This window comes from Mobula hypostoma, chromosome 22 (assembly GCF_963921235.1).
Source record: "Mobula hypostoma chromosome 22, sMobHyp1.1, whole genome shotgun sequence".
Taxonomy (NCBI): domain Eukaryota; kingdom Metazoa; phylum Chordata; class Chondrichthyes; order Myliobatiformes; family Myliobatidae; genus Mobula; species Mobula hypostoma.
Window position 1 is genome coordinate 17,660,169 of NC_086118.1, and position 27,286 is coordinate 17,687,454.

The 27,286-nt window shown below is 41.2% G+C and overlaps 1 protein-coding gene across 1 annotated transcript in view; it reads left to right on the plus strand.

Annotated features, from left to right (window-relative positions):
• Positions 1–27,286, plus strand: part of dnah9 (dynein, axonemal, heavy chain 9) — a 585,611-nt gene that overhangs the window by 23,262 nt on the left and 535,063 nt on the right. The window contains exons 7-12 of the mRNA XM_063074264.1: positions 5,123–5,290; positions 7,735–7,851; positions 10,038–10,185; positions 21,803–21,917; positions 22,917–22,985; positions 26,952–27,078. Of these exons, the coding sequence (XP_062930334.1) occupies positions 5,123–5,290; positions 7,735–7,851; positions 10,038–10,185; positions 21,803–21,917; positions 22,917–22,985; positions 26,952–27,078 (744 nt within the window). The remainder of the gene's footprint in view (positions 1–5,122; positions 5,291–7,734; positions 7,852–10,037; positions 10,186–21,802; positions 21,918–22,916; positions 22,986–26,951; positions 27,079–27,286) is intronic.

Sequence of the window (27,286 nt, forward strand, 5' to 3'; positions counted from 1 at the left end):
CCTGGGCTTGGGGAAAGGCAACAGCTAAAAAGAAGTGAGACTGCTAATCCTGAGGGTAAATGCTATTTCATTTACTTGTTGGTTCTAGTCCATTTGGTTCCCTATTCCCTATTGATGGACTAACTTCTGATCCAATCTCCCTGTCCACCTCCCCCACAAACCCTGGGTTTCTGATCTCTTAAACTACTGCAGAGGTCAATATCCAAGGCTTCAATATCAGCATTCTCTCCATTGAGTCCATCATCTCTCATCCTGACTCTTCTGCTGCCTAGTCTGAGACCTGAATTGAGAAAAATATTCTTTTACACATGGAATTGTTATCATTGGGGAAACATCCTGTGGTAAGGAGATGCAATTGTAAGATTCAAATGCTAATTGGCAAAATACTTCAACAAATACATGGATTTACGGAAAGTCTTCCAAATCTCTTCCAATGATTTGCATAGACATGAAGAGTGAATGCATTGTCAATCTAGGATTTTATGAATGTCCTTAGGTAATCAAAGAATGGTGAGCCTGTGGCCGTCCATCATCTATTAAATTGCAAGTAATTGGATATGTCTAGGTGTTATTGTTGTTCTCAGATGGTTGACAGGACTTAAATCAGTGAAGAAAGTTATCAAGAAATACAGATGGATCTTGATCATCTGGGTAAAGTGGGCTGAGGAATAACAAATGGAGTTTAATTTAGATAAGTGCAAGGTGTTGCATTTTTGAGAAGTCAAACCAGAATCAGGCATTCACAATGAATGGATAGGGTCCTGCAGAGCATTATAGAACAGAGGGTTCTTGGAGTACAAGTACATAGTTCCCTAAAGGTGGTATCGCAGGCAGACAGAGTGGTGAAGGCACTTTTCAGTATGCTGGACTTCATCGGATAGGGCACTGAGGGTGCCTAGAAACTGATTCATTATGTTGAGTTTTATAAGATGTTCGTAAGGCTACACTTGCATTGTGTTCATTTTTGGTTATCTTGCTATCGGAAAAGTTCCATTAAGCTTGAAAGAGTGCAAAACAGATTTATGAGGATATTGGCTAGACTGAAAGAACTGGGTTATAGAAAGAGGTTATGAAGCTCGGACTTTATTCTTTGGACTGTAGGAGACCGGAGGTGGGGGGTGGGGGGGGGAGGGTGATCTTAAAGAGGTGCATACAATCATGAATATGGAAAGGGTAAATGCATATAGTCTTACCATTGGCAAGCATGAACTACAGGTCATAGGTGCCCAAGAAGAGCAATCTAATTAGCAGCCAGTAGCACTCATATCTGTTGTGATGAAGTGCTTGGACAGGGTGGTCATGGTTGGAATTAACTCCTTCCTGAGCAAGGGTTTGGACCTGGATCCATTGCAATTTGGCTACTGCCCCAGCAGATCTACAGCAGATGCAATCTCATTGGCTCTCCACTGAACTTTGGAGCATTTAGACAACAGCAAAACATAGCTCAGGCTGCTGTTCATTGATTACAGGCCAGCATTAAACATCATCATCCTCTCATTACTTATCAACAAGCTTCAAAACATGGGTCTCTGCAAGTAGATCCTCAGCTTCCTTATTGGGAAATCATAGTTAGTGCAGATCGGAAACAAGGTTGCCTCCTATCTGACAGTCAATGCAGCCACAACTCAATATATAAGCTTAGCCTACTTCTCTACTCTTGCTCCACTCTTGACTATATGCCTAGACACAACTCCAATGCATCTATAAATCTGATGATGATGATACTGTTTGCAGAATCTCTGGTGATGCGGAGGTGTAGAGGACTGAGACAGATTGGCTGGTTGAGTGGGGTTACAGCAACAACCTTGCACTGAACATCAGCAAGACCAAGGAATTGATAGTGGACTTCAGGAAGGGGAAGTTGGGAGAACACATAGTAGCCCTCAATGAGGTGTCAGTGGTGGAAAGGGTGAGCACTTTAAGTTCGTGGGCGTCAACATTTCAGAGAACTTATCTTAGGCCCAATACATTGATGCAATCATGGAGAAGCACACTAGCGACTCTGCTTCATTGGGATTTTTAGAAAATTTGGTATGTCAGCAAAGACTCCAGGAGATTTCTATAGATGTTTGATGGAGAGTATTCTGACTGGTTGCAGCACAGCCTAGTGTCGAGGCTCCAATGCACACAATTGCAATAGGCTGCTGAGGGTTGTAGCCTCAGCCAGCTGTGGTGTGGGTACAACATTTCACATCATTAGTGACATCTGCAAGAGGCAGTACCTCACGATGGTAGCATCAATCATTAAGGACCTTCACCATCTGGGACCTGCTGTCTTCTCATTATTAATAATGGGGAGGAGATGCAGGAGCCTGAAACCCACACTCAACATTTTAGGAACAGTTTCATCCACTTCATGATCAGAATTCAGAATGGTCTCTAAACTCACGAATATTACAGCATTATTCATCATTTGCACATTTATCAATTTTTGTAACTAATGGCAACTTTTAAATCTTACACTGTACATAGAACATAGAATAGTACAGCACAGTACAGTACAGGCTGTTCGGCCCACAATGTTGTGCCAACCCTCAAACACTGCCTCCCATATAAGCCCCCTACTTAAATTCCTCCATATACCTGTCCAGTAGTCTCTTAAACTTAACTAGTGTATCTGCCTCCACCACTGACTCAGGCTGTGCATTCCACGCACCAACCACTCTCTGAGTAAAAAAACCTTCCTCTAATATCCCCCTTGAACTTCCCACCCTTTACCTTAAAGCCATGTCCTCTTGTATTGAGCAGTGATGCCCTGGGGAAGAGGCGCTGGCTATCCACTCTATCTGTTCCTCTTATTATCTTGTATACCTCTATCATGTCTCCTCTCATCCTCCTTCTCTTCAAAGAGTAAAGCCCTAGCTTCCTTAATCTCTGATCATAATGCATACTCTCTAAACCAGGCAGCATCCTGGTAAATCTCCACTGTACCCTTGCCAATGCTTCCACATCCTTCCTATAGTGAGGTGAGCAGAACTGGACACAATACTCCAAGTGTGGCCTAACCAGAGTTTTATAGAGCTGCATCATTACATCGCGACTCTTAAACTCTATCCCTCGACTTATGAAACCTAACACCCCATAAGCTTTCTTAACTACCCTATCCACCTGTGAGGCAACTTTCAGGGATCTGTGGACATGTACCCCCAGATCCCTCTTCTCCTCCACACTACCAAGTATCCTGCCATTTACTTTGTACTCTGCCTTGGAGTTTGTCCTTCCAAAGTGTACCACCTCACACTTCTCCAGGTTGAACTCCATCTGCCACTTCTCAGCCCACTTCTGCATCCTGTCAATGTCTCTCTGCAATCTTTGACAATCCTCTACACTATCTACAACACCACCAACCTTTGTGTTGTCTGCAAACTTGCCAACCCACCCTTCTACCCCCACATCTAGGTCATTAATAAAAATCACAAAAAGTAGAGGTCCCAGAACAGATCCTTGTGGGACACCACTAGTCACAATCCTCCAATCTGAATGTACTCCCTCCACTACCACCCTCTGCCTTCTGCAGGCAAGCCAATTCTGAATCCACCTGGCCAAACTTCCCTGGATCCCATGCCTTCTGACTTTCTGAATAAGCCTACCATGTAGTGTATGATGAAGAAATCATGGCTGGCTGGACAGCAGATGACTCCAACCTGAACACAACATGTCCGTTCTGTGGCAACTTGTTCCTTCCTTTCTTGGGGATTGAGATCAAAGACCTGTGAGGGCCTGGCAGTGGTGTACAGCTGTCTTCAGCAAGGGTGCATTCAGATTCCTTCTGATAATGGCACGAGATCAGTGAGTCCTTCCCCTTGGACCAGCCGATAGCCAGAAGCATCACTGGATGTGGCTGTGTGCCTGACGAGCCTGATACACAGCGGCACATCCCCACCGTTCTAACAGGCAGCCTGCCCACTCACTTGAATCACTCAACGGATCCATTGGGCTCGGAGTGGCTACTAAGCCATCCTGAGCCCATAACAGTGCCGTACCTGAGCCCCTTAGTGTTGTGGAAGGAACTGGAGAGTTTGCTTGAGAATGAAGGGGACCAAGTGGTATCCATGGCAACGTTTGTGGATCACCATCCCATAATATTCTGGAACTTGGTGTGGTATTTCTGTCGCATTGATCTGCCCACCAACTTGCCTGGACTTGTTCTCTACACTGTAGCTGCAAAACACCAAATTTCATGGCGTACGTCAGTGGTAATAAACCTGATTCTGATTCTGAGGTTCAAGGTGTGAGGGGAAAGATGTAATAGGGAACTGAGGTGCAATTTCTTCTGATAGGGGTCTGTGTGTCTGGTGTATGGATGAAGGTTCCAAAGGAGGTGGTTGATCGAGATGTGGCAACTTGTAAAAGAAATTTGGGCACGTACGTGGATAGGAAAGGTTTAGAGGAATATGAGTGAAACGTGAGAAATTGAGACGACCTCAGTGGGCATCTTGGTTGGTATGGATGCATTGGGCTGAAGGGTCTACTTCTGTGTTATATAAATCTAAACCTTTAAGATTATTCAGTGATTTGTTCTAGTCAATGTCTTTTAAAGAAATAAAAATTCATGTGTCTGAATGGCCTTTGATCTCTTTGGTCATCTGTTTAGTTGACCAGAAACGTGTTTGGATTTCCTAGTTCTAAATGTGTGACATCACACTTATTTACTCAGGGGATACCCTCCACTCAAAGAGTGTACTCCCCTAATCTCCAGGGTTAAGTTGTAACCTCTTAGTCTGGTCTTCTTGACTTCTTTATATTTCCATATCATCTTTGAAATTACAAATATCTATCAAGTCATTTCTTTTAGCCTTGTCATTTAGCATGGACCATTAACCCTTCATCCAGTTTTACCAAGAATAGAAATGCAAAAGAAAAAAACCTCTTTATTGTATTTACAATCAACAGGCTTCAAAAAAGGCGGAGCAAATGTATTCAGAAAAAAAATTAACCTTTATTAAAAGTTCAATGCTTTCTTAATTGGGAAGATTTCTACTCTTTTTTTCTCTGTAGCACTGGAGGCATTTACCTAAGTGATGATTATAAATTGGGTCTAATGTTATGCTCTCACAATTAACTGTAAAGCTGAAGTGTCAATTATTCATTAAATGGCTTTAGTCTTTTGCTTTTTTTTTAGGATTTCTTGGTGACAGCGCAAGATATATTTAAATTAGAAAAAATTGAGTTTGGAGGGATGCGGGGCAAGTCGTTAAGCCAGCAGGTGGCGCAAATGTATGAGGAATTCCAGGAAACGTACAAAGTGTTCACAGATCATACCTACGACTGTTTGGATCCTGGTAACAAGGTAGGAAAGTATCAGGTTTTACATCACTTACCAGATTAGCAGCACACTTATTAGTGTCCCAAAATATATATGTATTCCATAAGGGAGACACAAGATACTGCAGATGCTTGAAATTTGGAGCAACATACCAAATGCTGGAGGAACTCAGCAGATGAGCAGCATTCTCAGAGGAAAATGAACAGTTGACTGATGAAAGTGACAGTTGACTGATCTCGGCCAAATTGTTGACTGTTCATTTACTCCCATAGATGTTTTGTTGCCTTCTGAGTTCCTTCACCATTTTGTGTGTGTTGTTGGGAAAGGGCAGATGATAAGATAATTTATAATACTGATTTGGTGTTTTTAAAAAGGAAGCTCAGGACTGTAAATTAAGTTTTTAGGAATATATAATCTAAAATTTATCTCTAGTCAGCAGGGCTAAATGTACAATATGTTCCTGAAAGAGCACTGAATTCTGCTTCTGAAACTTGCTCTAGAATGCACTAACTTGATCAGTTTTTTGATCAGGTTTTTTTTTATCAAACTTTCAGAATAACGCTTAAACCTTGGAAAATTCTACTTAAAGTAAACAAAACTGAGGCACAGCCACACACAAAGCACAAACTTTGGCAGCTGCCAGTTTACAAACTCTACAGTTGTTAATTAGTCATTGTGGAGAGGTTCACTATTCAGATAACCACTGTGCAGTGCCTGAAAATAAAATAAAACAGCAGATTCTGGAAATATGAAATAACAGCAGAGAAATCCAGGTAAAACTCAGTAGGTCAGGCAACATCTGTGGGAAGAGAAACTTAACTTTTCAGGCCTGGATCATTATTTTAACTGTCTACAAATGCTGCCTCACCTGCTGAAAATTTCCAGCAGTTTCTCACTAATTGACCCCCCCCCCCATACAGTGTCTGTGCACTTGGGTTATAAAGATAGGCCATGCAGTGCATTGCTGCAGATCACTACTCATATCAAGGATAACAGTTTGCATATACCTTTAAGCATCAGCTCCTGTTGTCATAGCTCTTTTTTTTGGGCTAAAATTTCTCAAGTGATCAACATTCAATTTAAATTCTTTGGTCTCCACTATCTCAGATTTGGATTCAGATTCATTGAAGCTTACAGCAAAATATGACCATATATACAAGCACTGCAATGTTAGGACCTTAGCCCCACCATGTCAATGCTGACCATTAATTTCCCATCTACACTAACTTTATTTACTAGCCCTAGGTCTGTAGCATTTTATGCCTTCATGTTTTACTCCAGGGTGTCACTCAACTCACGTTTCTATGATTGTTAGTTTTTGTTGTAGTACTTATTTAGCTTAGGTGCTGCCTGATCCATATATGTATCAGCTATTGACTTATCCCATTACACTTTCTGTAAACATGACATCATCTGATGCTGAGATACATCTTGGGATGCACTGGGACACATCTTCAGTGACGGTACCTGGGGTCGTCGGATGTTTCGGGTCTTTCAACATTAGACACTTGCGCCCAGCCGACCCAGTCAGGGTTGATCAGGCTCTGGCTTACAGCCCAGCAGCATTGGTCCACAGGTCACACATCTTGATCCATAGCCATCTGGAGGCTTAGTCAGTGGCCTCTGATATGGTCCTGATGGCTCTCTTCTTTGCAGCCCCTGTAATACCAAGGATAGAGTAGGTTCTGCAGAGCAAGCAGCTAGCAAAACCTCAACACCCCATCTCTATAGGCTTGCTTCGTGCCCTTCACCCCTGACTCTAGTACTATTCTACTAACTCCCAGTACTTGGGTTTCTTGTGCTCAAACGCCCAAATCCCTTCCACCTTTTGTCCAACTCGTACCAATTCTCATTCTCGCAATGTGTATTAACTTACATTGGTACTCGCTTTAGCAATGTTTTAATTATTAAAGTGATTATTTTGATTCAAATTCCTCTGACTTCATCGCTTTCTAGTTTTTTTTGAGTTCCATTATTTTCTGAGATCAATGGGTTCTGGCCTTTGGATCTGTCTTAAATTTAATTGCTCCAACATTGTCAGCTATAGTTTTAGCTGCTGTTGTCTCCTTCAACTTCTCCACCTATCTGTCTGTTCCTGCTTTAAGAAAAACAAACCATTTTAGTCAAGTTTTTGGTTATATGTGCTAACAGTTCCTTCAGTGATCTTGTGTTAGATCTTGTTGAGGATAGTCCTGCAAAATGCCTCAGAACCACTTACTGCATAGGAAGTGCTATTTAACTGCAAGCTATTGATAAGGGTGGAGACTTTGACCAAAAGATCTCTTACAGATTCAAATTGTTAAAAACGTTTTTCTTCCCTGTTGATATTGTTGACTATTGTTGTTTTCTGCAAGCAGTCCTGTGAGTGAACCAAATCTGACTTGCTATGCTGTTCAGCAGGAATACATTAAAAATATTAGAAGGAAGGTTTTCATAATGAGTTATTAAGATTTTCTTTTCATACACAGGAATTTGAAGCAGATTTTTTGAATTACAAGCAAAAAATTGAGGATATTGATCGACGGTTGGCAGCCATTTTCTGTCAGGCTTTCGATGATGCCTTTGGTTTGGAGCATGCATTGAAGGTCTGTATGGCTTGCTTCAAAGTTGAACCATTTACTGATGTGAAAACATGAAGTCTAAATTCTTCTTTGACAGTAGCATGTGACAGATTTTAATGGAGTATTAAGGTAAAACAAAAGATTCTGCAAATGCTGGAAACTTTGAACCACACACACACACACACACACACACACACACACACACAGACTCACTCACTCACTCACTCCACAAGTCAGGCAGCATCTATGGAAGGGAATGAACAGTTGATATTTTCAGGCTGAGACCCTCAATCAGAACTGGAAAGGAAGGGGGAAGCCAGAATAAGGTTGTAGGGGAGTAAGGGGAGAGGGAATCTGGCAGTTGATAGGTGAAACCAGGTGAGGGAGAAGATAGATGAAGTAAGAAGCTGGGAGGATGGATAAAGTAAGAAGAGGTAAAGGTATGAAGAAAAGGGAATCGGATCTGGAAGGACAGTGGACCATGGCAGAAAGGGAAGAAGGTGTGGGTACCAGAGGAAGGTGCTGGGCAGGTGAGGAGAAGAGAAAGGTTGAGAAGGGAACTAGAATGGGGAATAGAAAAAGAGAGAAGGGGGAGGGAGGAGAAATGACCAGAAGTCATGCTATCAGGTTGGTGGCTACCCAGATGGAATAGAAGGTGTTGCTCCTCCCTCCAACTCGCCATGGTAGGTGAGGAAGCCATAGGCTGGCGTGTGTGAATGGGAAGTTGAATTGAAATGGGTGGCCAGCCCACTGGGTAGTTCCGCCTTTCGCAGTGGACAGAGCGAGTGTACTTGACAAAGAAGTCTTCCTTTCTACGTTCGTCTCACTGACGTAGAGGTGGCCACACTCGGAGTATTAGCATAGTTGCTGACTTGCTACAGTTCTTTTTGTAGGCTGGAGCAAGACAAATTTGTACCTCAACGAATCTACTTTAAGTACACAAGCTCTGAATATTTGATCTGGTTCTGGAGAGTCAATTGAATGAAGATTTGACTTTAAAGACACTCCTTGAGGGCTTTTTGCCATCCTGATTTCTGTTATATAGATTGGATGGTCCAATTTATGTTGGTGGTAATATAATTTAATGGTACAGAAATGTTCTTGGTGGTGTTCCTAAATGGCAAATACCCTGTAGTCCGTTCACTATCAATAATTCTCAGTTTTTGTGGTAACATATGACATTTTTTAGAGACTTTAGAAATTCTTAGCAAAACAACGTTCCTTTTTTTGACTCTGACTGTAACCACTGAAGAACATAACTTACTCTAATTCAGATCAGGAATAATTCAAAATAATCATAAATCTGTTAAGTACTTTCTGATTCTGAAGCCTAGAGCTTCCACTGTGGTTACATCTTGAACTTGTGCCCATCAAGATGAGAGTTTATGCCCAAGAATTCTATCTATCTCATCAGAACACATCCATATTTAATATGGCTGGGCTCAATGAATATGACAAAAGTTGACAAAAAACACCAAAATAGTACCACATATTAAGAATTGTTATGTGCCCTAATTATGCTTTCCTCTGCTATAAATGCAGGAGGAATGTGAGTTCTAAATTTTGTTAACAGCTTCTAGTGGGGACTCTCCATACACTCAGTGTTTTTGGAAATACAGATTAAGAGTTGTCGCCATTAAATCCACTTGGGTCAATTCACAGTGGATCAGGATTAGCTTATAGAATTAACCATGCTGGACTGACTGTTCTTAAACCATTTCAGTAGATTCTCTCACCTTAAGCTTCTTTATTATGCCACTGCAGCCATGAGCAGTATTTAATGTTTGGTCAGTATTTTCAGCATTTAAGACCATAAGATATAGGAGCAGAATTAGGCCATTTGGCCCATCGAGTCTGCTCTGCCATTCAATCACAGGCTGATCCACTTCATCCAGTCATCCCCACTCCCCTGCTTTCACCCTGTACCCTTTGATGCCCTAGCTAATCAAGAACCTATCTATCTCTGCCTTAAGTACACCCAATGACTTGGCCTCCACAGCCGCTCGTGGCAACAAAATCCACAGATTTACCACCCTCTGACTAAAGTAATTTCTTTGCATCTCAGTTCTAAAAGGGCGTCCTTCAACCTTGAAGTCGTGCCCTTTAGAGATGCATTATTGTTGCAGTTGATACAAATTGTGGAATAAAGATAAATGTACAGGCAGAATCAACATAGAATGCATTCTAAGATGTTTCCTTTTTCTCAACAGTTACTGGAAATGTTTGGCAGCCTCCTTGAACGGCCCGTAATAGCAGCTGCCGCTTGTGATAAATACTCTCGCCTCATGGTGATGTTCATTAAGGACCTGGATGATGCTAAACACATTTATAACAAGCACATGCAAGAAGTAGAATTAGGTATAGATTCATTTTAATAAATTGCAGCTGTAAAAAAATTGTCTTGGGGTGACAGAGAAATTATAATTAATGAAATTGTACTTGTTATAACATTTCTAAAATAGCTGTTCTCTCCTGTCTCTGTCTCTTGCCCTAACCATGCTCATGCTCAGACCATTGTTCACTCAGTTTGCTACTGTTTAAAATTTAAACTAACATCCCCCATCACTGGATTGCTTTTTGGTCTATGCACTTATACGTACTGTGTTGTGTATCATGTACCTGTTTCCAGTTTCCATCCTCTTGCATTTGAAGTACGCATGATGATTCTTCGTAGTTACTTGATAATGTATTGCCTTTTGTTTTCTTCTTAATCTGTAATAGCTTCCAAGATTGGTTTTGTATTTCTCATTGGGGACATCAGCAATTGTGCCTGTACTGGGAACCATGGGTTCAAACAGCCTTCACCATCCATCTCTGTTTGTTCCACTTTAACTCACCAGCATTGTGTCTCATTCTGCTGTGAGGCAAAGCACATTAGAGAGTGCTTGTTGAATACTTTCTCTTATTAACCTAAGCAAACCTATAGAAAAGTATGCAAAATCGTAGTAAGTTGTTCAGCAAGCAGTGGTTCAGAGGGATGTGGGCAGTCTTTGGTTATTCACATGAATGGAGAAAGATGTTTGGAAAAGTATTACAATATCTGGCACCAGGTAATAACTTCCATCTCAGTAACTCAATATTATATAGTGATGGCTTATGGAATTAAAGCTTAGGGATCTGTGATTAAATTATGCTATGAAAATTAGTTCTGAGTTTAAATCTTAGTGGGCTACACACATAATGTCCTAATAATCTTTGAAGTATTGTGGAATACTGGGCTCTGTTGGTAAGTCAAAATCAGCATTGCAACAATCAAACCTGTTTGGTGCAATGTTATCTAAATATGTTATGTTATCAGATGCAAGGTGATTTTAGAGTCATGGAGCAATACAGTACGTTCAGTGGAACCAGTCGGTGCCCATCACAATCTCCACCTAGCTAGTCACAATTTCCTTTCTGCTCTGTGCAATCCACTTTCCACAGGATTGTTCTCTACATGACTCCCTTGTCCGCTTATCTCTTCCCACTGATATCTCTCCTGGCACTTATCCCTGCAAGCATGACAAGTGCTACACCTGCCTCTACATCTCATCTCTCACCACCTGTCAGGGTCCTAAACAGTCCTTCTAGGTGATGTGACACTTCATCTAGTGTTCCTGGTGCAACATCCTCTACATCAGTGACACCCAATGTAGATCAGGGGACTGCCTTGTCGAGCACCTTTTCTCCATTTGCCACTAAAAGCAGGATTTCTTGGTAGACACCATTTTAATTCGACTTCCCATTCCCATTCCGACATTTCAGTCCATGGTCTCCTCAGCTGCCACGGTGATGCATATTCAGGTTGGAGGAGCATGTTCCATTTGGGTAGCCACCAAACTGATGGCATGAACATCAATTCCCTGTCTTCCATTAATTTCACCGCCTTCTGCTTCTCTTTTTCTAATCCTCATTCTTGTTCCTCTTTCACCCCTTCTCCTCATCTGCCATTGCCTTCCTCTGGTGCCCTTCCTCTTTCCCTTTCTGCCATGGTCCACTGTCTTCTTGAATCAATTTCCCCTTTCTTCAGTTTCTTACCTCTTCCACCTATCACCCCCAGCTTCTTACTTCATTCCCCCCCCCACCTTGCCCACTCACTTTCCTCCTCATCTGGTTTCTCCTATCATCTGCCAGTTTGTCCTCCTTCCCCTCTAACCACCACCTTATTCTGCCTCTTGCCCCTTTCCCTTCTGGTCCTGATGAAGGATCTTGGCCTAAAACTTCAACTGTTTCTTTCCTCCATAAATGCTGTCTGACTTGCTGAGTTCTTACATTTTTTGTGTGTTTCTCGAATTTCGGAATCTGCAGAATCTCTTGTTTTCACCCCATATCTCTCTAAGCCCCAATCATCTACTTGCATATCTGAGTGCTTCTTAAATGATACTATTGTACCTGTCTCAACCATTTCTTCTAGCAGTGCATTCAATATGCTCAGCCATATCTGGGTGAAGAATTGATGCTCCGGTGCCTTTGAAAATTTTTCCCTCTGACCCCAAAGCTGTGCTCACTAACCCAGGCTTTCAAGCCATGGCACCATCCCCATAAATCTGTTCTGCACTCTTAAAAGTTGAAGCATGGCTTTCCAAAAATTTGTACATAATATTCTAAGTTCAGCCTCACCAATGACTTTTACAATGCAGTGTAATATCCAGTTCCTATATTGAATGTCCTGACTGACAGCCAGCATGCTAAACACCTTTTTCATCACCTTGTCTACCTGTGACACCACTTTCAACAAATTATCCTCTTGTACTCCAAGGTCACTCTGTTCCATTATCCTCCTTCGCACTCTAGTGATCATAAATAATTTGGATTTATGTTCTACTGTGGTTTGACTATCCAAAATGCATCACCTCACACATATTGGTATTAAAATCCACTTGCCACTCTTCAGCCCACTTTCCTAACTGTTCAAGATACTCCTGTAATCTACAGTAGCCTTCTTCATTATTAACTTCACGTTGTAATTTCATGTTATACACAAACTTCCCACTCAAGCCTTGAGCATTCACATCAGATCATTTAAGTAAATAATGAGTAACAATGGTTCATCACCGACCCCTACTCAGACCACTAGTCACAGCTTCCATTCTGAGAAATGGTCTTCAACCTCCACCCTCCGCTTCATACCTCTGTGACAATTTTGAATCCACATAACTAGGCTCTCCCTTGATTTTACAGTCTTCCATGTAGGACATTGTTGAAGGGCTTACTGAAGTCCAAATAGACAACATCCACTTTCTTACCCTCATCTGCCCTTTTGGTTACTGCTTCAAATAATAATCTAAGACGTCCGTCAAATGTGACCTCCCACACATAAAGCCATGCTGACTCCTAATGTGACTCTGTACAATGAAAGGCTGGTAAATCCTGTCCCTTAGAATTCCCTCCAGTAACTTCCCTGCTACTGATGTCAGGCTGACTGGCCTGTAGTTCCCTGGCTTGTCCTTGCTACCATTCTTAAATGATGGAATAATGTTAGCCATTTTCCAGTGTTTGAGAATTTTACCAGTGGTTGATGATGAAGCTTATATCTTCATAAGGTCCTCTGTATTTTTATATTTAGTCTCCCACGGTCTGAGGATGCTCTTGTTCATATACTGGGGATTTATACACCTCAATGAGCTATAAGGCTGTAGCTACCTCCTCCCTGGTAATATAAAAACTTCTCCACTTTCTGTCTTACCTCTTGAGCAATTTTTCCTCAATAAACACTGAGGAGAAATATTCTTAAAAAAAATCACACCTGTAGCTCAAGACATTAGGCAATGCTTCTAATTTCTAAAGTTCAAAGCTCAAAGGACCTTTTCCCTACCAAGCATCCTTTTTAATACTATTTTCTAAACCTTTCTTGCCAAATTCATCTCGTATCTCCTTTTTGTCTTGCTGATTTCTCTCTTTTTATTGTCTTCAAGGGATTCTCTTATACCTGACCCCCTAAACCCAATGTACACCTCCTTTTTCTTGACCAGGGCCTCAAGATATCTCATCAGCCAGGGTTCTCACAACTTGCTAGACTTACCTTTCACCCTGGACCCCTGATATCACACTCCTCAACGCCTATCACTTGCCATTCTTTCCTTTCTCTTCAGTCTCAGTCAATCAGCCTCTGTTAGTTCCTGACTAATTCCCCCACAATTAACCCTGCTCTAGTTTAGGACTCTAAATTGTGGACCAGGTTATTAGATGGATTATCATCCCAATTATTCTTTTCTATTGTCTAAATATATTGTGTCCAATCATACATTTGTATCTGTGATGTTAGCTTTTTTCATATTGTGCTGTTGAGACTTATTTTTAACTCAGCTAAACAATTCCACTTCTCTATAAATTCCTTGCACATCAGAAGCAAAGACACTGTTTTGCATGTGTTTATAAAACAAAAAAAAATTGCAGCTATTGCAGACATTACCAGCCACCAGTTCTTCTCCCAAATCCTCTTGCCCAAACTGATTTGATTGCTGACAACAGGAATTCTGCAGATGCTGGAAATTCAAGCAACACACATCAAAGTTGCTGGTGAACGCAGCAGGCCAGGCAGCATCTCTAGGAAGAGGTACAGTCGACGTTTCAGGCCGAGCCCCTTCGTCAGGACTAACTGAAGGAAGAGTTAGTAAGAGATTTGAGAGGGGGAGGGGGAGATCCAAAATGATAGGAGAAGACAGGAGGGGGAGGGATGGAGCCAAGAGCTGGACAGGTGATTGGCAAAGGGGATATGAGAGGATCATGGGACAGGAGGCCCAGGGAGAAAGACAAGGGGTCGGGGGGAACCAGAGGATGAGCAACGGGTATGGTCAGAGGGACAGACGAAGAAAAAGAGTGAGATAAAGAATGTGTGTATAAAAATAAATAATGGATGGGGTATGAGGGGGAGGTGGGGCATTAGTGGAAGTTAGAGAAGTCAATGTTCATGCCATCAGGTTGGAGGTTACCCAGATGGAATATAAAGTGTTGTTCCTCCAACCTGAGTGTGGCTTCATCTTTACAGTAGAGGAGGTCGTGGATAGACATGTCAGAATGGGAATGGGATGTGGAATTAAAATGTGTGGCCACTGGGCGATCCTGCTTTCTCTGGCGGACAGAGCGTAGGTGTTCAGCAAATCAGTCTCTCAGTCTGCGTCGGGTCTTGCCAATATATAAAAGGCCACATCGGGAGCACCGGACGCAGTATATCACCCCAGCCGACTCACAGGTGAAGTGTCGCCTCACCTGGAGGGACTGTTTAGGGCCCTGAATGGTGGTAAGGGAGGAAGTGTAAGGGCACGTGTAGCACTTGTTCTGCTTACAAGGATAAGTGCCAGGAGGGAGATCAGTGGGGAGGGATGGTGGGGACGAATGGACAAGGGAGTCGTGTAGGGAGCGTTCCCTGCGGAAAGCGGGGGGGGGGGGAGGGAAAGACGTGCTTAGTGGTGGAATCCCGTTGGAGGTGGCGGAAGTTACGGAGAATAATATGTTGGACCCGGAGGCTGGTGGGGTGGTAGGTGAGGCCCGGGCAACCCTATTCCTAGTGGGGTGGCGGGAGGATGGAGTGAGAGCAGATGTGTGTGAAATGGGGGAAATGTGTTTGAGAGCAGAGTTGATGGTGGAGGAAGGAAAGCCCCTTTCTTTAAAAAAGGAGGACATCTCCTTTGTCCTGGAATGAAAAGCCTCATCCTGAGAGCAGATGCGGCGGAGATGGAGGAATTGCAAGAAGGGGATGGCATTTTTCCAAGAGACAGGGTGAGAAGAGGAATAGTTCAGATAGCTGTGAGTCAGTAGGCTTATAGTAGACATCAGTAGATAAGCTGTCTCCAGAGATAGAGACAGAAAGATCTAGAAAGGGGAGGGAGGTGTCGGAAATGGACCAGGTAAACTTGAGGGCAGGGTGAAAGTTGGAGGCAAAGTTAATAAAGTCAATGAGCTCAGCATGCGTGCTGGAAGCAGCACCAATGCAGTCATCGATGTAGCGAAGGAAAAGTGGGGGACAGATACCAGAATAAGTATGGAACATAGATTGTTCCACAAAGTCAACAAAAAGGCAGGCATAGCTAGGACCCATATGGGTGCCCATAGCTACACCTTTAGTTTTGGGGAAGTGGGAGGAGTCAGAGGAGAAATTATTAAGAGTAAGGACTAATTCCGCTAGACGGAGCAGAGTGGTGGTAGAGGGGAACTGATTAGGTCTGAAATCCAAAAAGAAGCAGAGAGAGCTTTGAGACCTTCCTGATGGGGGATGGATGTATATAGGGACTGGACATCCATGGTGAAAATAAAGCGGTGGGGGCCAGGGAACATAAAATCATCGAAAAGTTTAAGAGCGTGAGAAGTGTCATGAACATAGGTAGGAAGGGATTGAACAAGGGGGGATAAAACCGTGTCGAGGTATGCAGAAACGAGTTCGGTGGGGCAGGAGCAAGCTGAGACAATAGGTCTGCCAGGACAGGCAGGTTTGTGGATCTTGGGTAGGAGGTAGAAACGGGAAGTGCGAGGTGTGGGAACTATAAGGTTGGTAGCAGTGGATGGGAGATCCTCTGATGGGATAAAGTCGGTGATGGTGTGGGAGACAATGGCCTGGTGCTCCTTAGTGGGGTCACGATCGAGGGGTAAATAAGAGGAGGTATCCGCGAGTTGTCGCTGTGCCTCGGCAAGGTAGAGGTCAGTACGCCAGACTACAACAGCACCCCCCTTATCGGCGGGTTTAATAGTAAGGTTAGGATTAGTGCAGAGCGAGTGGAGAGCAGAGTGTTCGGAAGGAGTGAGGTTGGAATGGGAACAAGATGAGGTGAAGTCGAGACAGTTGATGTCCCATCGGCAGTTAACAATAAGTTGATCCAGAGCAGGCAGAAGACCAGAGCAGGGTGTCCATGAAGAAGAGGAGGGTTGAAGACGGGAGAAGGGGTCATCGGTGGGGGTGGAAGAGTCCTTGCCGAAGAAGTAGGCTCGGAGACGAAGACGGCGGAAGAAGAGTTCGTGAATTGAATTGAATTTTCAATTCAATGAACATTGACTTCTCTAACTTCTGCTAATGCCCCACCTCCCCCTTGTACCCCATCCGTTATTTATTTTTATACACACATTCTTTCTCTCACTCTCCGTTTTCTCCCTCTGACCATACTCCTTGCCCATCGTCTGGTTCCACCCCCCTTGTCTTTCTCCCTGGGCTTCCTGTCCCATGATCCTCTCATATCCCTTTTGCCAATCACCTGTCCAGCTCTTGGCTTCATCCCTCCCCCTCCTGTCTTCTCCTATCATTTTGGATCTCCCCCTCCCACTTTCAAATCTCTTACTAACTCTTCCTTCAGTTAGTCCTGACGAAGAGTCTTGGCCTGAAACATCGACTGTACCTCTTCCTAGAGATGCTACCTGGCCTGCTGCGTTCACCAGCAACTTTGACGTGTGATTTGATTGCTGGGTCTGTCTATAGGTCCCTGGCTACTCTCTGTTGTCCTTGTCTTCCCCCCCCCCCCCGCTATCAGCTGATCAGGCTGATTATTTGGCTAGCTGGATTTGAATGGATGAAACCAGCACAAAAATGCTGGAGAACTCAGTAAGTATCAATGGATGTTTTGGGCTGAGACCCTTCATCAGGGCTGGAAAGGAAGGGGTCAGAAACCAGAATAACAAGGTGGGTGGAGGAGGAAGGATTGCAAGCTGACAGTTGATAGGTGAAACCAGCGGAGGGGGGAATGAGTGAGTGGTAGAGGGGAGCTGAACCATGAAGTTGGGCGGTGATAGGTGGAAGAGGAAAAACACTGAAGAATAAATCTGATAGGAGAGGACAGTGGGAGAAAGTGAAGGACAGCAGAGAAAAGTGATGGGCAGATGAGAAGATGAGTAGGGATAAGAGGAGTGCCAAAATGGAGAATAGAAAAAGAGAGATGAGGAGAGGGAGAGGTTTCTGGAAATTTGAGAAATCGATGTTCATGCGATCATGTTGAAGACTACCCAGACAAAATAAGAAAATGCAGTGATGTTGTTAAGCTGGATGGGAGCTCCTCCTTGCTGGGTTTGTTGGTAATTTTCATTTGGTTAGAGACTCTGGTTTTGCTGTGGGATCTCTGGGCTTGGCATCTTCCCCTCGGCATAAATACTAGATGTGGAGAAATTAACAAACCCTTATGTAAACAATTTACTAAATAATAAATGTTTAAAGTCTGGATACATTGATTCATTCATCATCATCATCAGGTGCCGTGCCCGGTTTGAGCTTTGACCGCCATGGCCCACACACTCCTGTTTCAGGTTAAGTGGATCAATTCATTGGTATTCATTTCCAGTTCTCTGGCTGCTGTCTCCATCATCATTTGTCTTTGTCTTCCTCTTGCTTTCTTCCTTTCGATCTTTCCCATAATTACCGTGCATTCTAACTCCTCTTTCCCAATCACATGTCCAATGAAGTTACATTGCCTTTTCATGATCTCATACATTATTTCCCTTTTTGTGTTTGCTCTGTTCATGGCATCCTTGTTAGATATTCACTTCGTGCATTCATTATGTCTTTGATAAAAGTTGAATATTTCAAAGAAAGTTTGAATCTAGAAGTTATTGTGAATGAGAACAGATAATATTTAATGCTTTCACACTACATTCCCTTCAATGTGCTCTGCTACTTTTAACATGTATAATAACATTGTTATTAAATTAGACAGTTACGGTGAGAGAGGGAAAATTTAAAGGAGATGTGGCAAGTTATTTTACAAGGTGTGGTAGGTGCTTGGACAGTGCTGCCAAGGGTGGTGATGGAAACAGGTCTGGTAGAAGTATTGAAGAGGGTATTAGAAAGACACATGAATATGCAGTGAATGTATCTCTTCCAGGCAGAAGAAATTTAGTTTAAATAGACTGGGGCGGTGGGGCGGGGGGGGGGGGTTGCTTATTCCAGTGCCTTACTGTTCTATATACTGAAATGCTAGCATTAAAAATTCTTACATTAGAATTAACATTTTAATGTTTTAGGCAATTTATTAAAGTCTATGTGTCAGAGTAAATTACAAGATAATGGTTTCTTGGTATGACAATTATTCTTACAAATTTTCAGTAAAAGATTTACATTTCTGTTTATCTCTTCAAAAATGTCCGTTCATTGAAGAAATTTTGATAATTTGTGTGCAATGTGGATGCCCGCCTTCACATTAAGCAGCATAAGTAGGTTTCAATTACGATTAAAATGCACTTGAATACTTGCATTTTTTTGTCATTGTTGTTCATTGTGGGCTTCCAACTAAAAAAATTGCAGTTGTACAAGGAAATATTTCCCAGTCAGAATGAGTTGTTCAGTATTTGTCTAGAAACAGTGTTTCTTAGAACCTAGTGGTGCAGCACTATCATGCCCATGGGTATGAGGTGGGGATGGTGTGGTGCAGTCTGGAGGAAGTAAGAAAGGAGGCCATTGAGAATGAAAACAAATGAGTGGAAATATTTCATTAACTTTAAGCAAAGAAGCTAAACTTTGAGAGGAACTGTGCTCATATTAACTTGAAATATGCTTGGATCCTAAATCTAACTAGTGACAATTTTTAAGCCAATGCTTCAAACAATATGCTTTGCATATTAACAACAGGAATTCTGCAGATGCTGGAAATTCAAGCAACACACATAAAAGTTGCTGGTGAACGCAGCAGGCCAGGCAGCAACTCTTCCTAGAGATGCTGCCTGGCCCGCTGCGTTCACCAGCAACTTTTATGTGTGTTGCTTTGCATATTGACAGTTTTTCTCTAACCTTCCATTTTATTTTACAACTCTTTGACTCACCTTTTGACACAGTACCCAATTCTGACTTTGATTCAAAGTATTTTGGAATATTTTCTACCTTGAGCGTGCTGCACTGTTTTATTGCATTTTTACTGTTTCTTCCTTATTCATCATTGAGATATTTATACTAATTAAAAAATAATTAATATAGAAATATTTTGTATAAATTTCAATTTAGCTGCCAAAATCAAATAAGGACATACTAATTATTTCTATTTTGTGGAAGAACATGTTTCTTAATGAAAATTTGCATTCAATCACTTTTGAGTTATCACTAAACATGGATCTGAAATTTGATGTTTTCCCTTGAAAAAATATAAATCAGTCTATGAAATTTTGATAAACTATTATAACATGCAAATGGTGGGCGTTGTTTGGTCTTCCCCACCATCTGTTCTAAAGCCTACACATCTAGATAGAGTCTCCTTTTTTTAGATTATTAAAAGGCAGACATTGTCAGGATATAACTTTACATCCTTTTAGATGATTCTAGAAATTTGGTCTCCTTTAATTTACCTGTCTAACTTCATTCTCATTATACAACCTTTGGCATAATGCTTGCCTTTAACCTGCATGCCCAAGATGTCTTCAAAATTATATGCCTTTTATTTTATATGCAAAATATTGAAACATTTCAGAGCTCTCTAAACATAGTGCATTATATGTGAAAATGAATAATTATATTTGATCCCTTTTCTTTCTGTCCAGTACAGAGAGTAGGTTTGGAGAAAAAGAACTTCCCACTGCTTGTTTGTTATTAAATCCACTTAAGCATTCTATTATTCTCTGCTGCCCAGAGCTGAATGCTTCCTTGAATATTAATTTTAAATTATTTCAAATCCGATGAGTCATTCTAAAATTCAACCCTATGTGGGTGCCTCAGAATGAATAATGTCACTAAATTTTGTTGTAAAGGTTGCATTTGGTGTTTTAAAATATTGATAATTTAAGGCATGTCCTCATATTAATCTCCTCCAGGAAGGAATAGGAAGGAAAAATGTAAAGCAAAATTAGATGCAGAGTTTCACTACAGTGGCTCTCATCTGTTGTGTTGAGGTGGTTCAAAATGAAGTGATTGGAATGCATCACTGATTTATGCAGCATTTCCTTTCCTTTTTAAATTCATATTCACAAAGAGATAGGGAGAGAGCATCCTGGCAATTTGCTGTGTAAGATACATTTCTTGTAACCTTTCTTCTTGTCTAACACTACAAGACCAGTTGAATGTGCCCCTTGAGCAAAATTCCCAATAACTTAATGCATGTACTTTCATTCAATAATGTCATGTTAGTTTTTGAGCACTATTGCCCTTTGCCCAAATTAAAGAGAACATCCTGTTTTAATTCAAAATTATAAGTTGAGAAGAAGTATGCAACTAACTTAAATAAATGTTACATTGGAGTTGAATTATAGATTTATGTAATATGGCTGGAACATTTTGAGCAATTGTATCTACATTGACCCTTTCAAAGTGTAAACACACAAAATGCTGGAGGAGCTGAGTAAGTCAGGTAGCATTGACGGAGGGGAATAAACAGTCAACATTTTGGGCCGAGGCCCCTCAGAACTGATGAATGGCCTTGGTCTGAAATGTCTACTGTTTATTCACTCCTGTAGGTGCTGCCTGCCTTGCTAAGTGCTTTGAGCATTTCATATGTATTGCACAAGATTTCCAACATCTGCAGTCTCTTGTGTTAACCTTTGAAAGCACGATCCATATCTTTTCTCACTTCTAGCTTTTTCTCATAATTGTGCACTGAAAGTGTTCATGGTACTCTTTCCAGAAAACCACCGTTGAATCTGTATCCACCACATTTTTGGGTATTGAGTTCCAGGTCCTAACAATATGCTGATTGCAGCTCAGCATAATATTATGTTCTGGAAACTCATATTTGATTGCTTTAAAATTGCTCTTTGTGTCAGTTACTTTATTGCCAATCGTTCCTCTAAATGCCTGAGGTGGTTTCATTTATTTGAACTTACACCCTTTGTACAGAAGGAGGCACCTCAGACTTGTATTCTACTGGTGTGTATATTGTTTAACCATCTCATCCACTGTTTGAAATGGTAGATGAGATGATTGTCATTTGTTCTCTATATTTCAGAGGTTCATTTACCCTATCATTTATATCGACATTGCCCAAAAAGAGGCTGTAGCATAAACACAGTGCTCGTGAAGTGCATCATCTTAAGCATTTATTTAAATCCCTTGCTGCAAGGATTAGATTGTTCACCAATCCATACGAACCTGTTTTCTGTTTTGTAGGTGGTCCATCATTGAACAAGAACATGCCAATTGTAGGCGGTGGCTTACACTGGACTCAAGAATTAAGGGAGCGCATTCGAGTTCCATTTAATAATTTCAAACAAGTCACGCAGCTGTATGTATCTTGCACGGAACAATGGGCATTGTCCAGGAGAACATCGAGTCCTATTGTGCAGAGCCTTGTATCTCTAGCAGAGTAGTAACTGGCTTTGGATGAAAAATGTGGTCCTCCTTTCTTTCCATTCCCTATTCTGGTCTCCTCTTGCCCCATCTCTTCCCCTGACCTACTTGTCACCTCCCTCTGGTGCCCCTCCTCCTTCCCTTTCTCCCATGTTCAACTCTCCTCTCCTATCAGATTACTCCTTCAACTCTTTACATTTTCTGCTCATCACCTCCCAACTTCTCACTTCATTCCGCCCTCCTCACCTACATACATATTGTTTAGGCAGGCTGCCTAGAATCTTTCCTGATACATTCCAGCTATTTCATACTCTATAGCATGCAAAATTATTTAAACAGAAAGAATGTTCATCTGCTTTTAAAATTCTAAGTGAAACTCAAAACAATTTTTATGAGAATAAAGTGAAGAAATTTAGATTACAACTAAACATATCGCTGTGTTTGAAAGCTGGTTTAACCAGGATGGGCTGTGCTACTCTGAACTTATGAGTTCGATGCTGTTTTGAATATCTTCACAAAAGGTTTGCAGCTTTTGCCTTTTAGATGTAAAGAACTTTGATAAATTTCTGAGGAACATAATTGCAGCATATCAATGTGATATTCTCCCTTTCTCCCTCTAATGTGGCAAGTGGAATCATATATTATGACATTCTGGAGTTGTATCCATAGTCACTGAATGTAGGGATTTATTACAAAACCTCGCCTGCAATCCATTCCTTTTGGTATGTTAGAGAGGTAAATCAGTGCATTAAATAAGATTGGATTACATTAGTCCATATATTTATATCCTAAAATAACTTAGAGCTTTGTTTGCATGTACTCAGTTGAAGTACACAGTCTGTAGATGCAGGATAAAATACTGTACAGCTTGAAATAATTCAACTATTGTATGAATATTGCCTTTGTTAGTCACCAATAAAAATAATTTCTACAGGCAGATGGACTCCACAGAAGGTAAAAGAATGATTCAGATGTATCAGGAGATGATGGAACTTTTGGATCAGTAAGTAGAAGGTTCTGCAAATTAATTTTCAATAAACTGACCTTCAAGCATTGTAATAGTCGGCAGAGAGTTGAAAATAAAGATGAATTCAGGAATTAGTTATGACGAATCTACAAGTACAACGCACGATAGTTTCCCCACTTCTGCATATTGATCTTTCGCAATCCTGGTGAATGTCCCAGTGTATAAGATGGTTGAATATTCCCCAGTGTTTGGTGTAAGATTTCTCTGATCATGACAACTTGTGGTTTCGAGTTATGTAGTGTGGAGATAGGCCTTTTATTCCAGTGAGTCCAAACAGCCATCAAGTACCCACTTATTCCCGTATTCTCATTAACCATCCCACCACTACAGATAACTTGCAGTGGCCATCTAACCTTCTGAACTGCATGTCTTTGTGGAAGGAAACCAGCATATCCAGAGGAAATCCACACATTGACAGGATGAGCCTGCAAACTCCACAAGGACTGCACAGAAGGTTAGGATTGAATCCATATTGCTGGAGCTGTGGGCCAGCAGGTCTTTCACTAGCATCATTGTGCTGCCCAAATCTGTTCTGGTGGTGCAAATCAACTAACGGCGATGAAAGTGACTATGATCCACAGTGTTTAATGGCCTCAACATTGTATAGAGTGGGTTCAATATTCCTTCAGGCAGTTCCTTTTGAACCACTTCAGCAAAATGAAAAGTCCTGTGGAGTACAGTTGCATGTGGTAGATCATTATTGTCAGAAAATTTGCTTATTTGTATGTACAGAGATGTGCAATTCTTTTGTGTAAGTTTTGATGGATAAAATGGGTTTTGCAGGCATACATTGTAAGAATCATGATGTTCAAACTATAATGTTTCTTAGATGGATGAACTTGAATCAGGGTTGTGCACATTTCTTCTGTTATCATTTTACAAAGAAACATGTATGTGAAGGCATTGGGTTTTGATGGAAATTTGCATCTTTAAAGCATTTGGAATCTAAGACCTTGAAGTCAACTCAGGTGTGTCTGGTTTGTATTTGAGAACTGATCTCACCATCTTTGCTTTGTTATTTTTGTGAAAAGCTTGATGTCTCTCTGAAAACAGCTTGTTTTCTCAATTCCCTCTTGTCTAATAGTCTTTTAATGGTTTGTTTTGAGCAGATTTTGGTTTGGCAGTTAGCTGTTTTTGCTGTTGTTTAGGGCTGATGAGGTGAAAGTGATTGTAACCATTGGATGTTTTGATGCAAGAAGAGCAATTGAGCTATTGCTTTGATTTAGCCGTATGCTATCTACTTACTAACGTAGCTACATTTTACAGCAATTAACTATATGCACTCTAAGAAGAGGTAATGTTTTACATTTTAAATAATGAATGTCTGCTATGAATCACATTTAACTGAATTTAAAATTAATTGCAGTTATTTAATGTGCACACAATCCAGAATTTACTTGATGAATAACAATCTCTTGATTCACCTAAATGAGCTACTGCAAATGTATTATTCCATTTACTTAATGGTTTAATTCCTCCATTACCCAAAAACCATCCTTTGATTTAAATTTTATACAAATTTGGTTATGTCTTTATTATGCTTCATCCAATGCAGTCTCGACTCTGATGATAATGGATGCACACACGAAATGTCACTAACAATTTCACAAGGCCTTTTATACTAATCCAGTCATTATTGTTTATTTTTATTTCTGATTTTTATTATTCCTGGAAATTTACTTTGCCATCACAAGTGCATTGGACCAATATACAAACATTGGAAATTACTTTAAAACTGCAACACTGTTAAAACAAAATTGAGATTCCCCTAAACAACAGGAATTCTGCAGATGCTGGAAATTCAAGCAACACACAGCAAAGTTGCTGGTGAACGCAGCAGGCCAGGCAGCATCTATAGGAAGAGGTACAGTCGACGTTTCAGGCCGAGACCCTTCGTCACTCTTACTCACTTACTCACTTACTCACTCTTCCTTCAGTTAGTCCTGACGAAGGGTCTCGGCCTGAAACGTCGACTGTACCTCTTCCTATAGATGCTGCCTGGCCTGCTGCGTTCACCAGCAACTTTGCTGTGTGTTGCTTGAGATTCCCCTACTGCTGTCTGTGAAAGGTTGAAAGTCAACTGTAAAGTTCATCGTAGAAACTTGATAAGTTCCTCTGGATAATGTGATGAAGCTGATGTCACCAGTTTTGGTGCAGTGTTCCAATTAATCTATTGTAGTTCTTGCCACTGCTGTTATTTAGTCTAATAGGTGTAACGTCTACTGCCTTCATTTTCGGATATAGAGCAAAGCGTCATCATTTGTCTGGCTCAAGGGATCATTGTTGCTGAATAGATGCTCTACTAATGGGAGGGGCTTGGTAGACTGCTTCCAGAGGGTTGGATGTATTTGGACAGGCATGTGACTTACAGTATCCATGGCAGGCAAGTGCTTTGTGGAAAGGGGTCCAAACTCCCTCCAAGACTACACCCTGCTCCTGGCAGGAAGTTGTCATGAAAATCCGAATCCACCAATATCTTAATGGAGACAAATACTCGTGCTGCACTGCCTGCTCCTGGGAATGTATGCGCGGCTTCGGCTTTCCTTCTTGAATATGTACTTCAGGTGACCTCTCTAATGCAATAGTTAGCAATGAAGTATGAGATACCTGTATAGATGAAGTGTGAGATGCTAGATAGGTACATGGATGGTAGGGGATAGTAGGGGAGTGGAGGGCTATGGGCCTGGTGCAGGTTGATGGGAGTAGGCAGTTTAAATGGTACAGCCCAGACCAAATGGGCTGAAGAGTCTGTTTCTGTGCTGTACTTTTCTATGACTACGCGGTGTCAGCAGCAGCCGCCTGGAATGGTCTTAAGTCTGGGAAATTGAAAGGGGCTCTGACATGATGGTATCATGAGGTCTGCCTACGTGCACCAACAGTTTAGCAATTTGACCCCTCAAGATTGACCGTAGTTGGTTAGGCAAGGTCTGCATATCCAGCAGCCTTGGCATCAGTGCCTTGGTGCATTTCTCCCATTGGCTATTCTTTCCCTGCATTGCCTTTTCTTCCCCCTGTCATCCATGGGTATTCTTCTGGTGTCTGCTTGCCATAGGTTTACAATTGTAACCTAGATTTCATATTAGTTCAAAGGACTGGTTCAGGGTTCAGGGTTCAAAGGGGTGATGTTCCTCACTGTTCCAGCATACTTCAGTGGCGATTCTGCAAACCTCAAGATCGAGGGCTGAAATGTGGATTTTGATTCAGATTTTTTTTTTGGTGTTGGTCTCATTGCTCTAAATTTACTGGTCAGTTTCTCAAAAGAAATGCAAACCATAGCAGGTTCTTCAATGCATGGACTTCTCACATTACAACTGTGTTTTTCTTGGATCTAAATTTATTATTCTGATTTTGATTTTCCAAGGAAAACATATATACTGTGTGGTGTGATATATTAAAAAATGATCTGTGGAGATAATTTTCAGTGTTTATGTGTATCAAAAACTACAGACAATGCAGGAAAATTTCTGATGGAATTATGGACATTCTTAAAGTTTTGCTGGAAATGTTTAGCTGAGTCAGACTTACATGTGATGTCACTGCACTGTGACCAGAACAAATTATAGATTACATCCAAAGCAGAAATAAATCACATTTCAAGAAAAATAATGGTTGTACTGTAATAAGAGGCTTTAGCTGATTACAGCTGAGAGAATTGTGGAATAGATAAATGCTGTATACTTAATTTATGGATGAAATTGTGAATGGAAGGTGTAATTTTGTATTGGTGATCAAGTTACTGAATGCATGGCAATTTTCTTTGGGTCATTATGACAACAATTGATTTGATTATTGCATGTTAGCTTGTTTAAATTTAGCTTTCTCATTTTTGGTGCTTTTTGAGGTATTGGACTAATATGGAGTCTATTGAGTGTATTTTATTTTACGCAAGTGTTCAACCCATATTTGCTTGCTTTTATTTTGGTATTCCTTCAATTTTACTAGGTATGAAGCAAAGCTGTATTTAGAGTGGTCCAAAACTGTATCTGAAAAATCTCAATATAATCTAACTCAACCTCTCCTCAAACGAGACCCAGAAACAAAACTGATCTCAGTTAATTTTGAGCCGCAGGTAAGTTATTCAAAGTCAGAAAGTTATGTTGCAGCTTTATAAAACTCTAGTTAGTCTGTGTCTGGGAGGCTGATCCAGAAGATTAATGGTGAATTGGCTGCTTGAATTCAGAACTGGTTGCACATAGAAGACAGAAAGTAGTGGTCGAAAGGATGTATTATAGCTGAAGGATTGTGATTAGTGGTGTTCTGCAGAGATCTGTATAGGG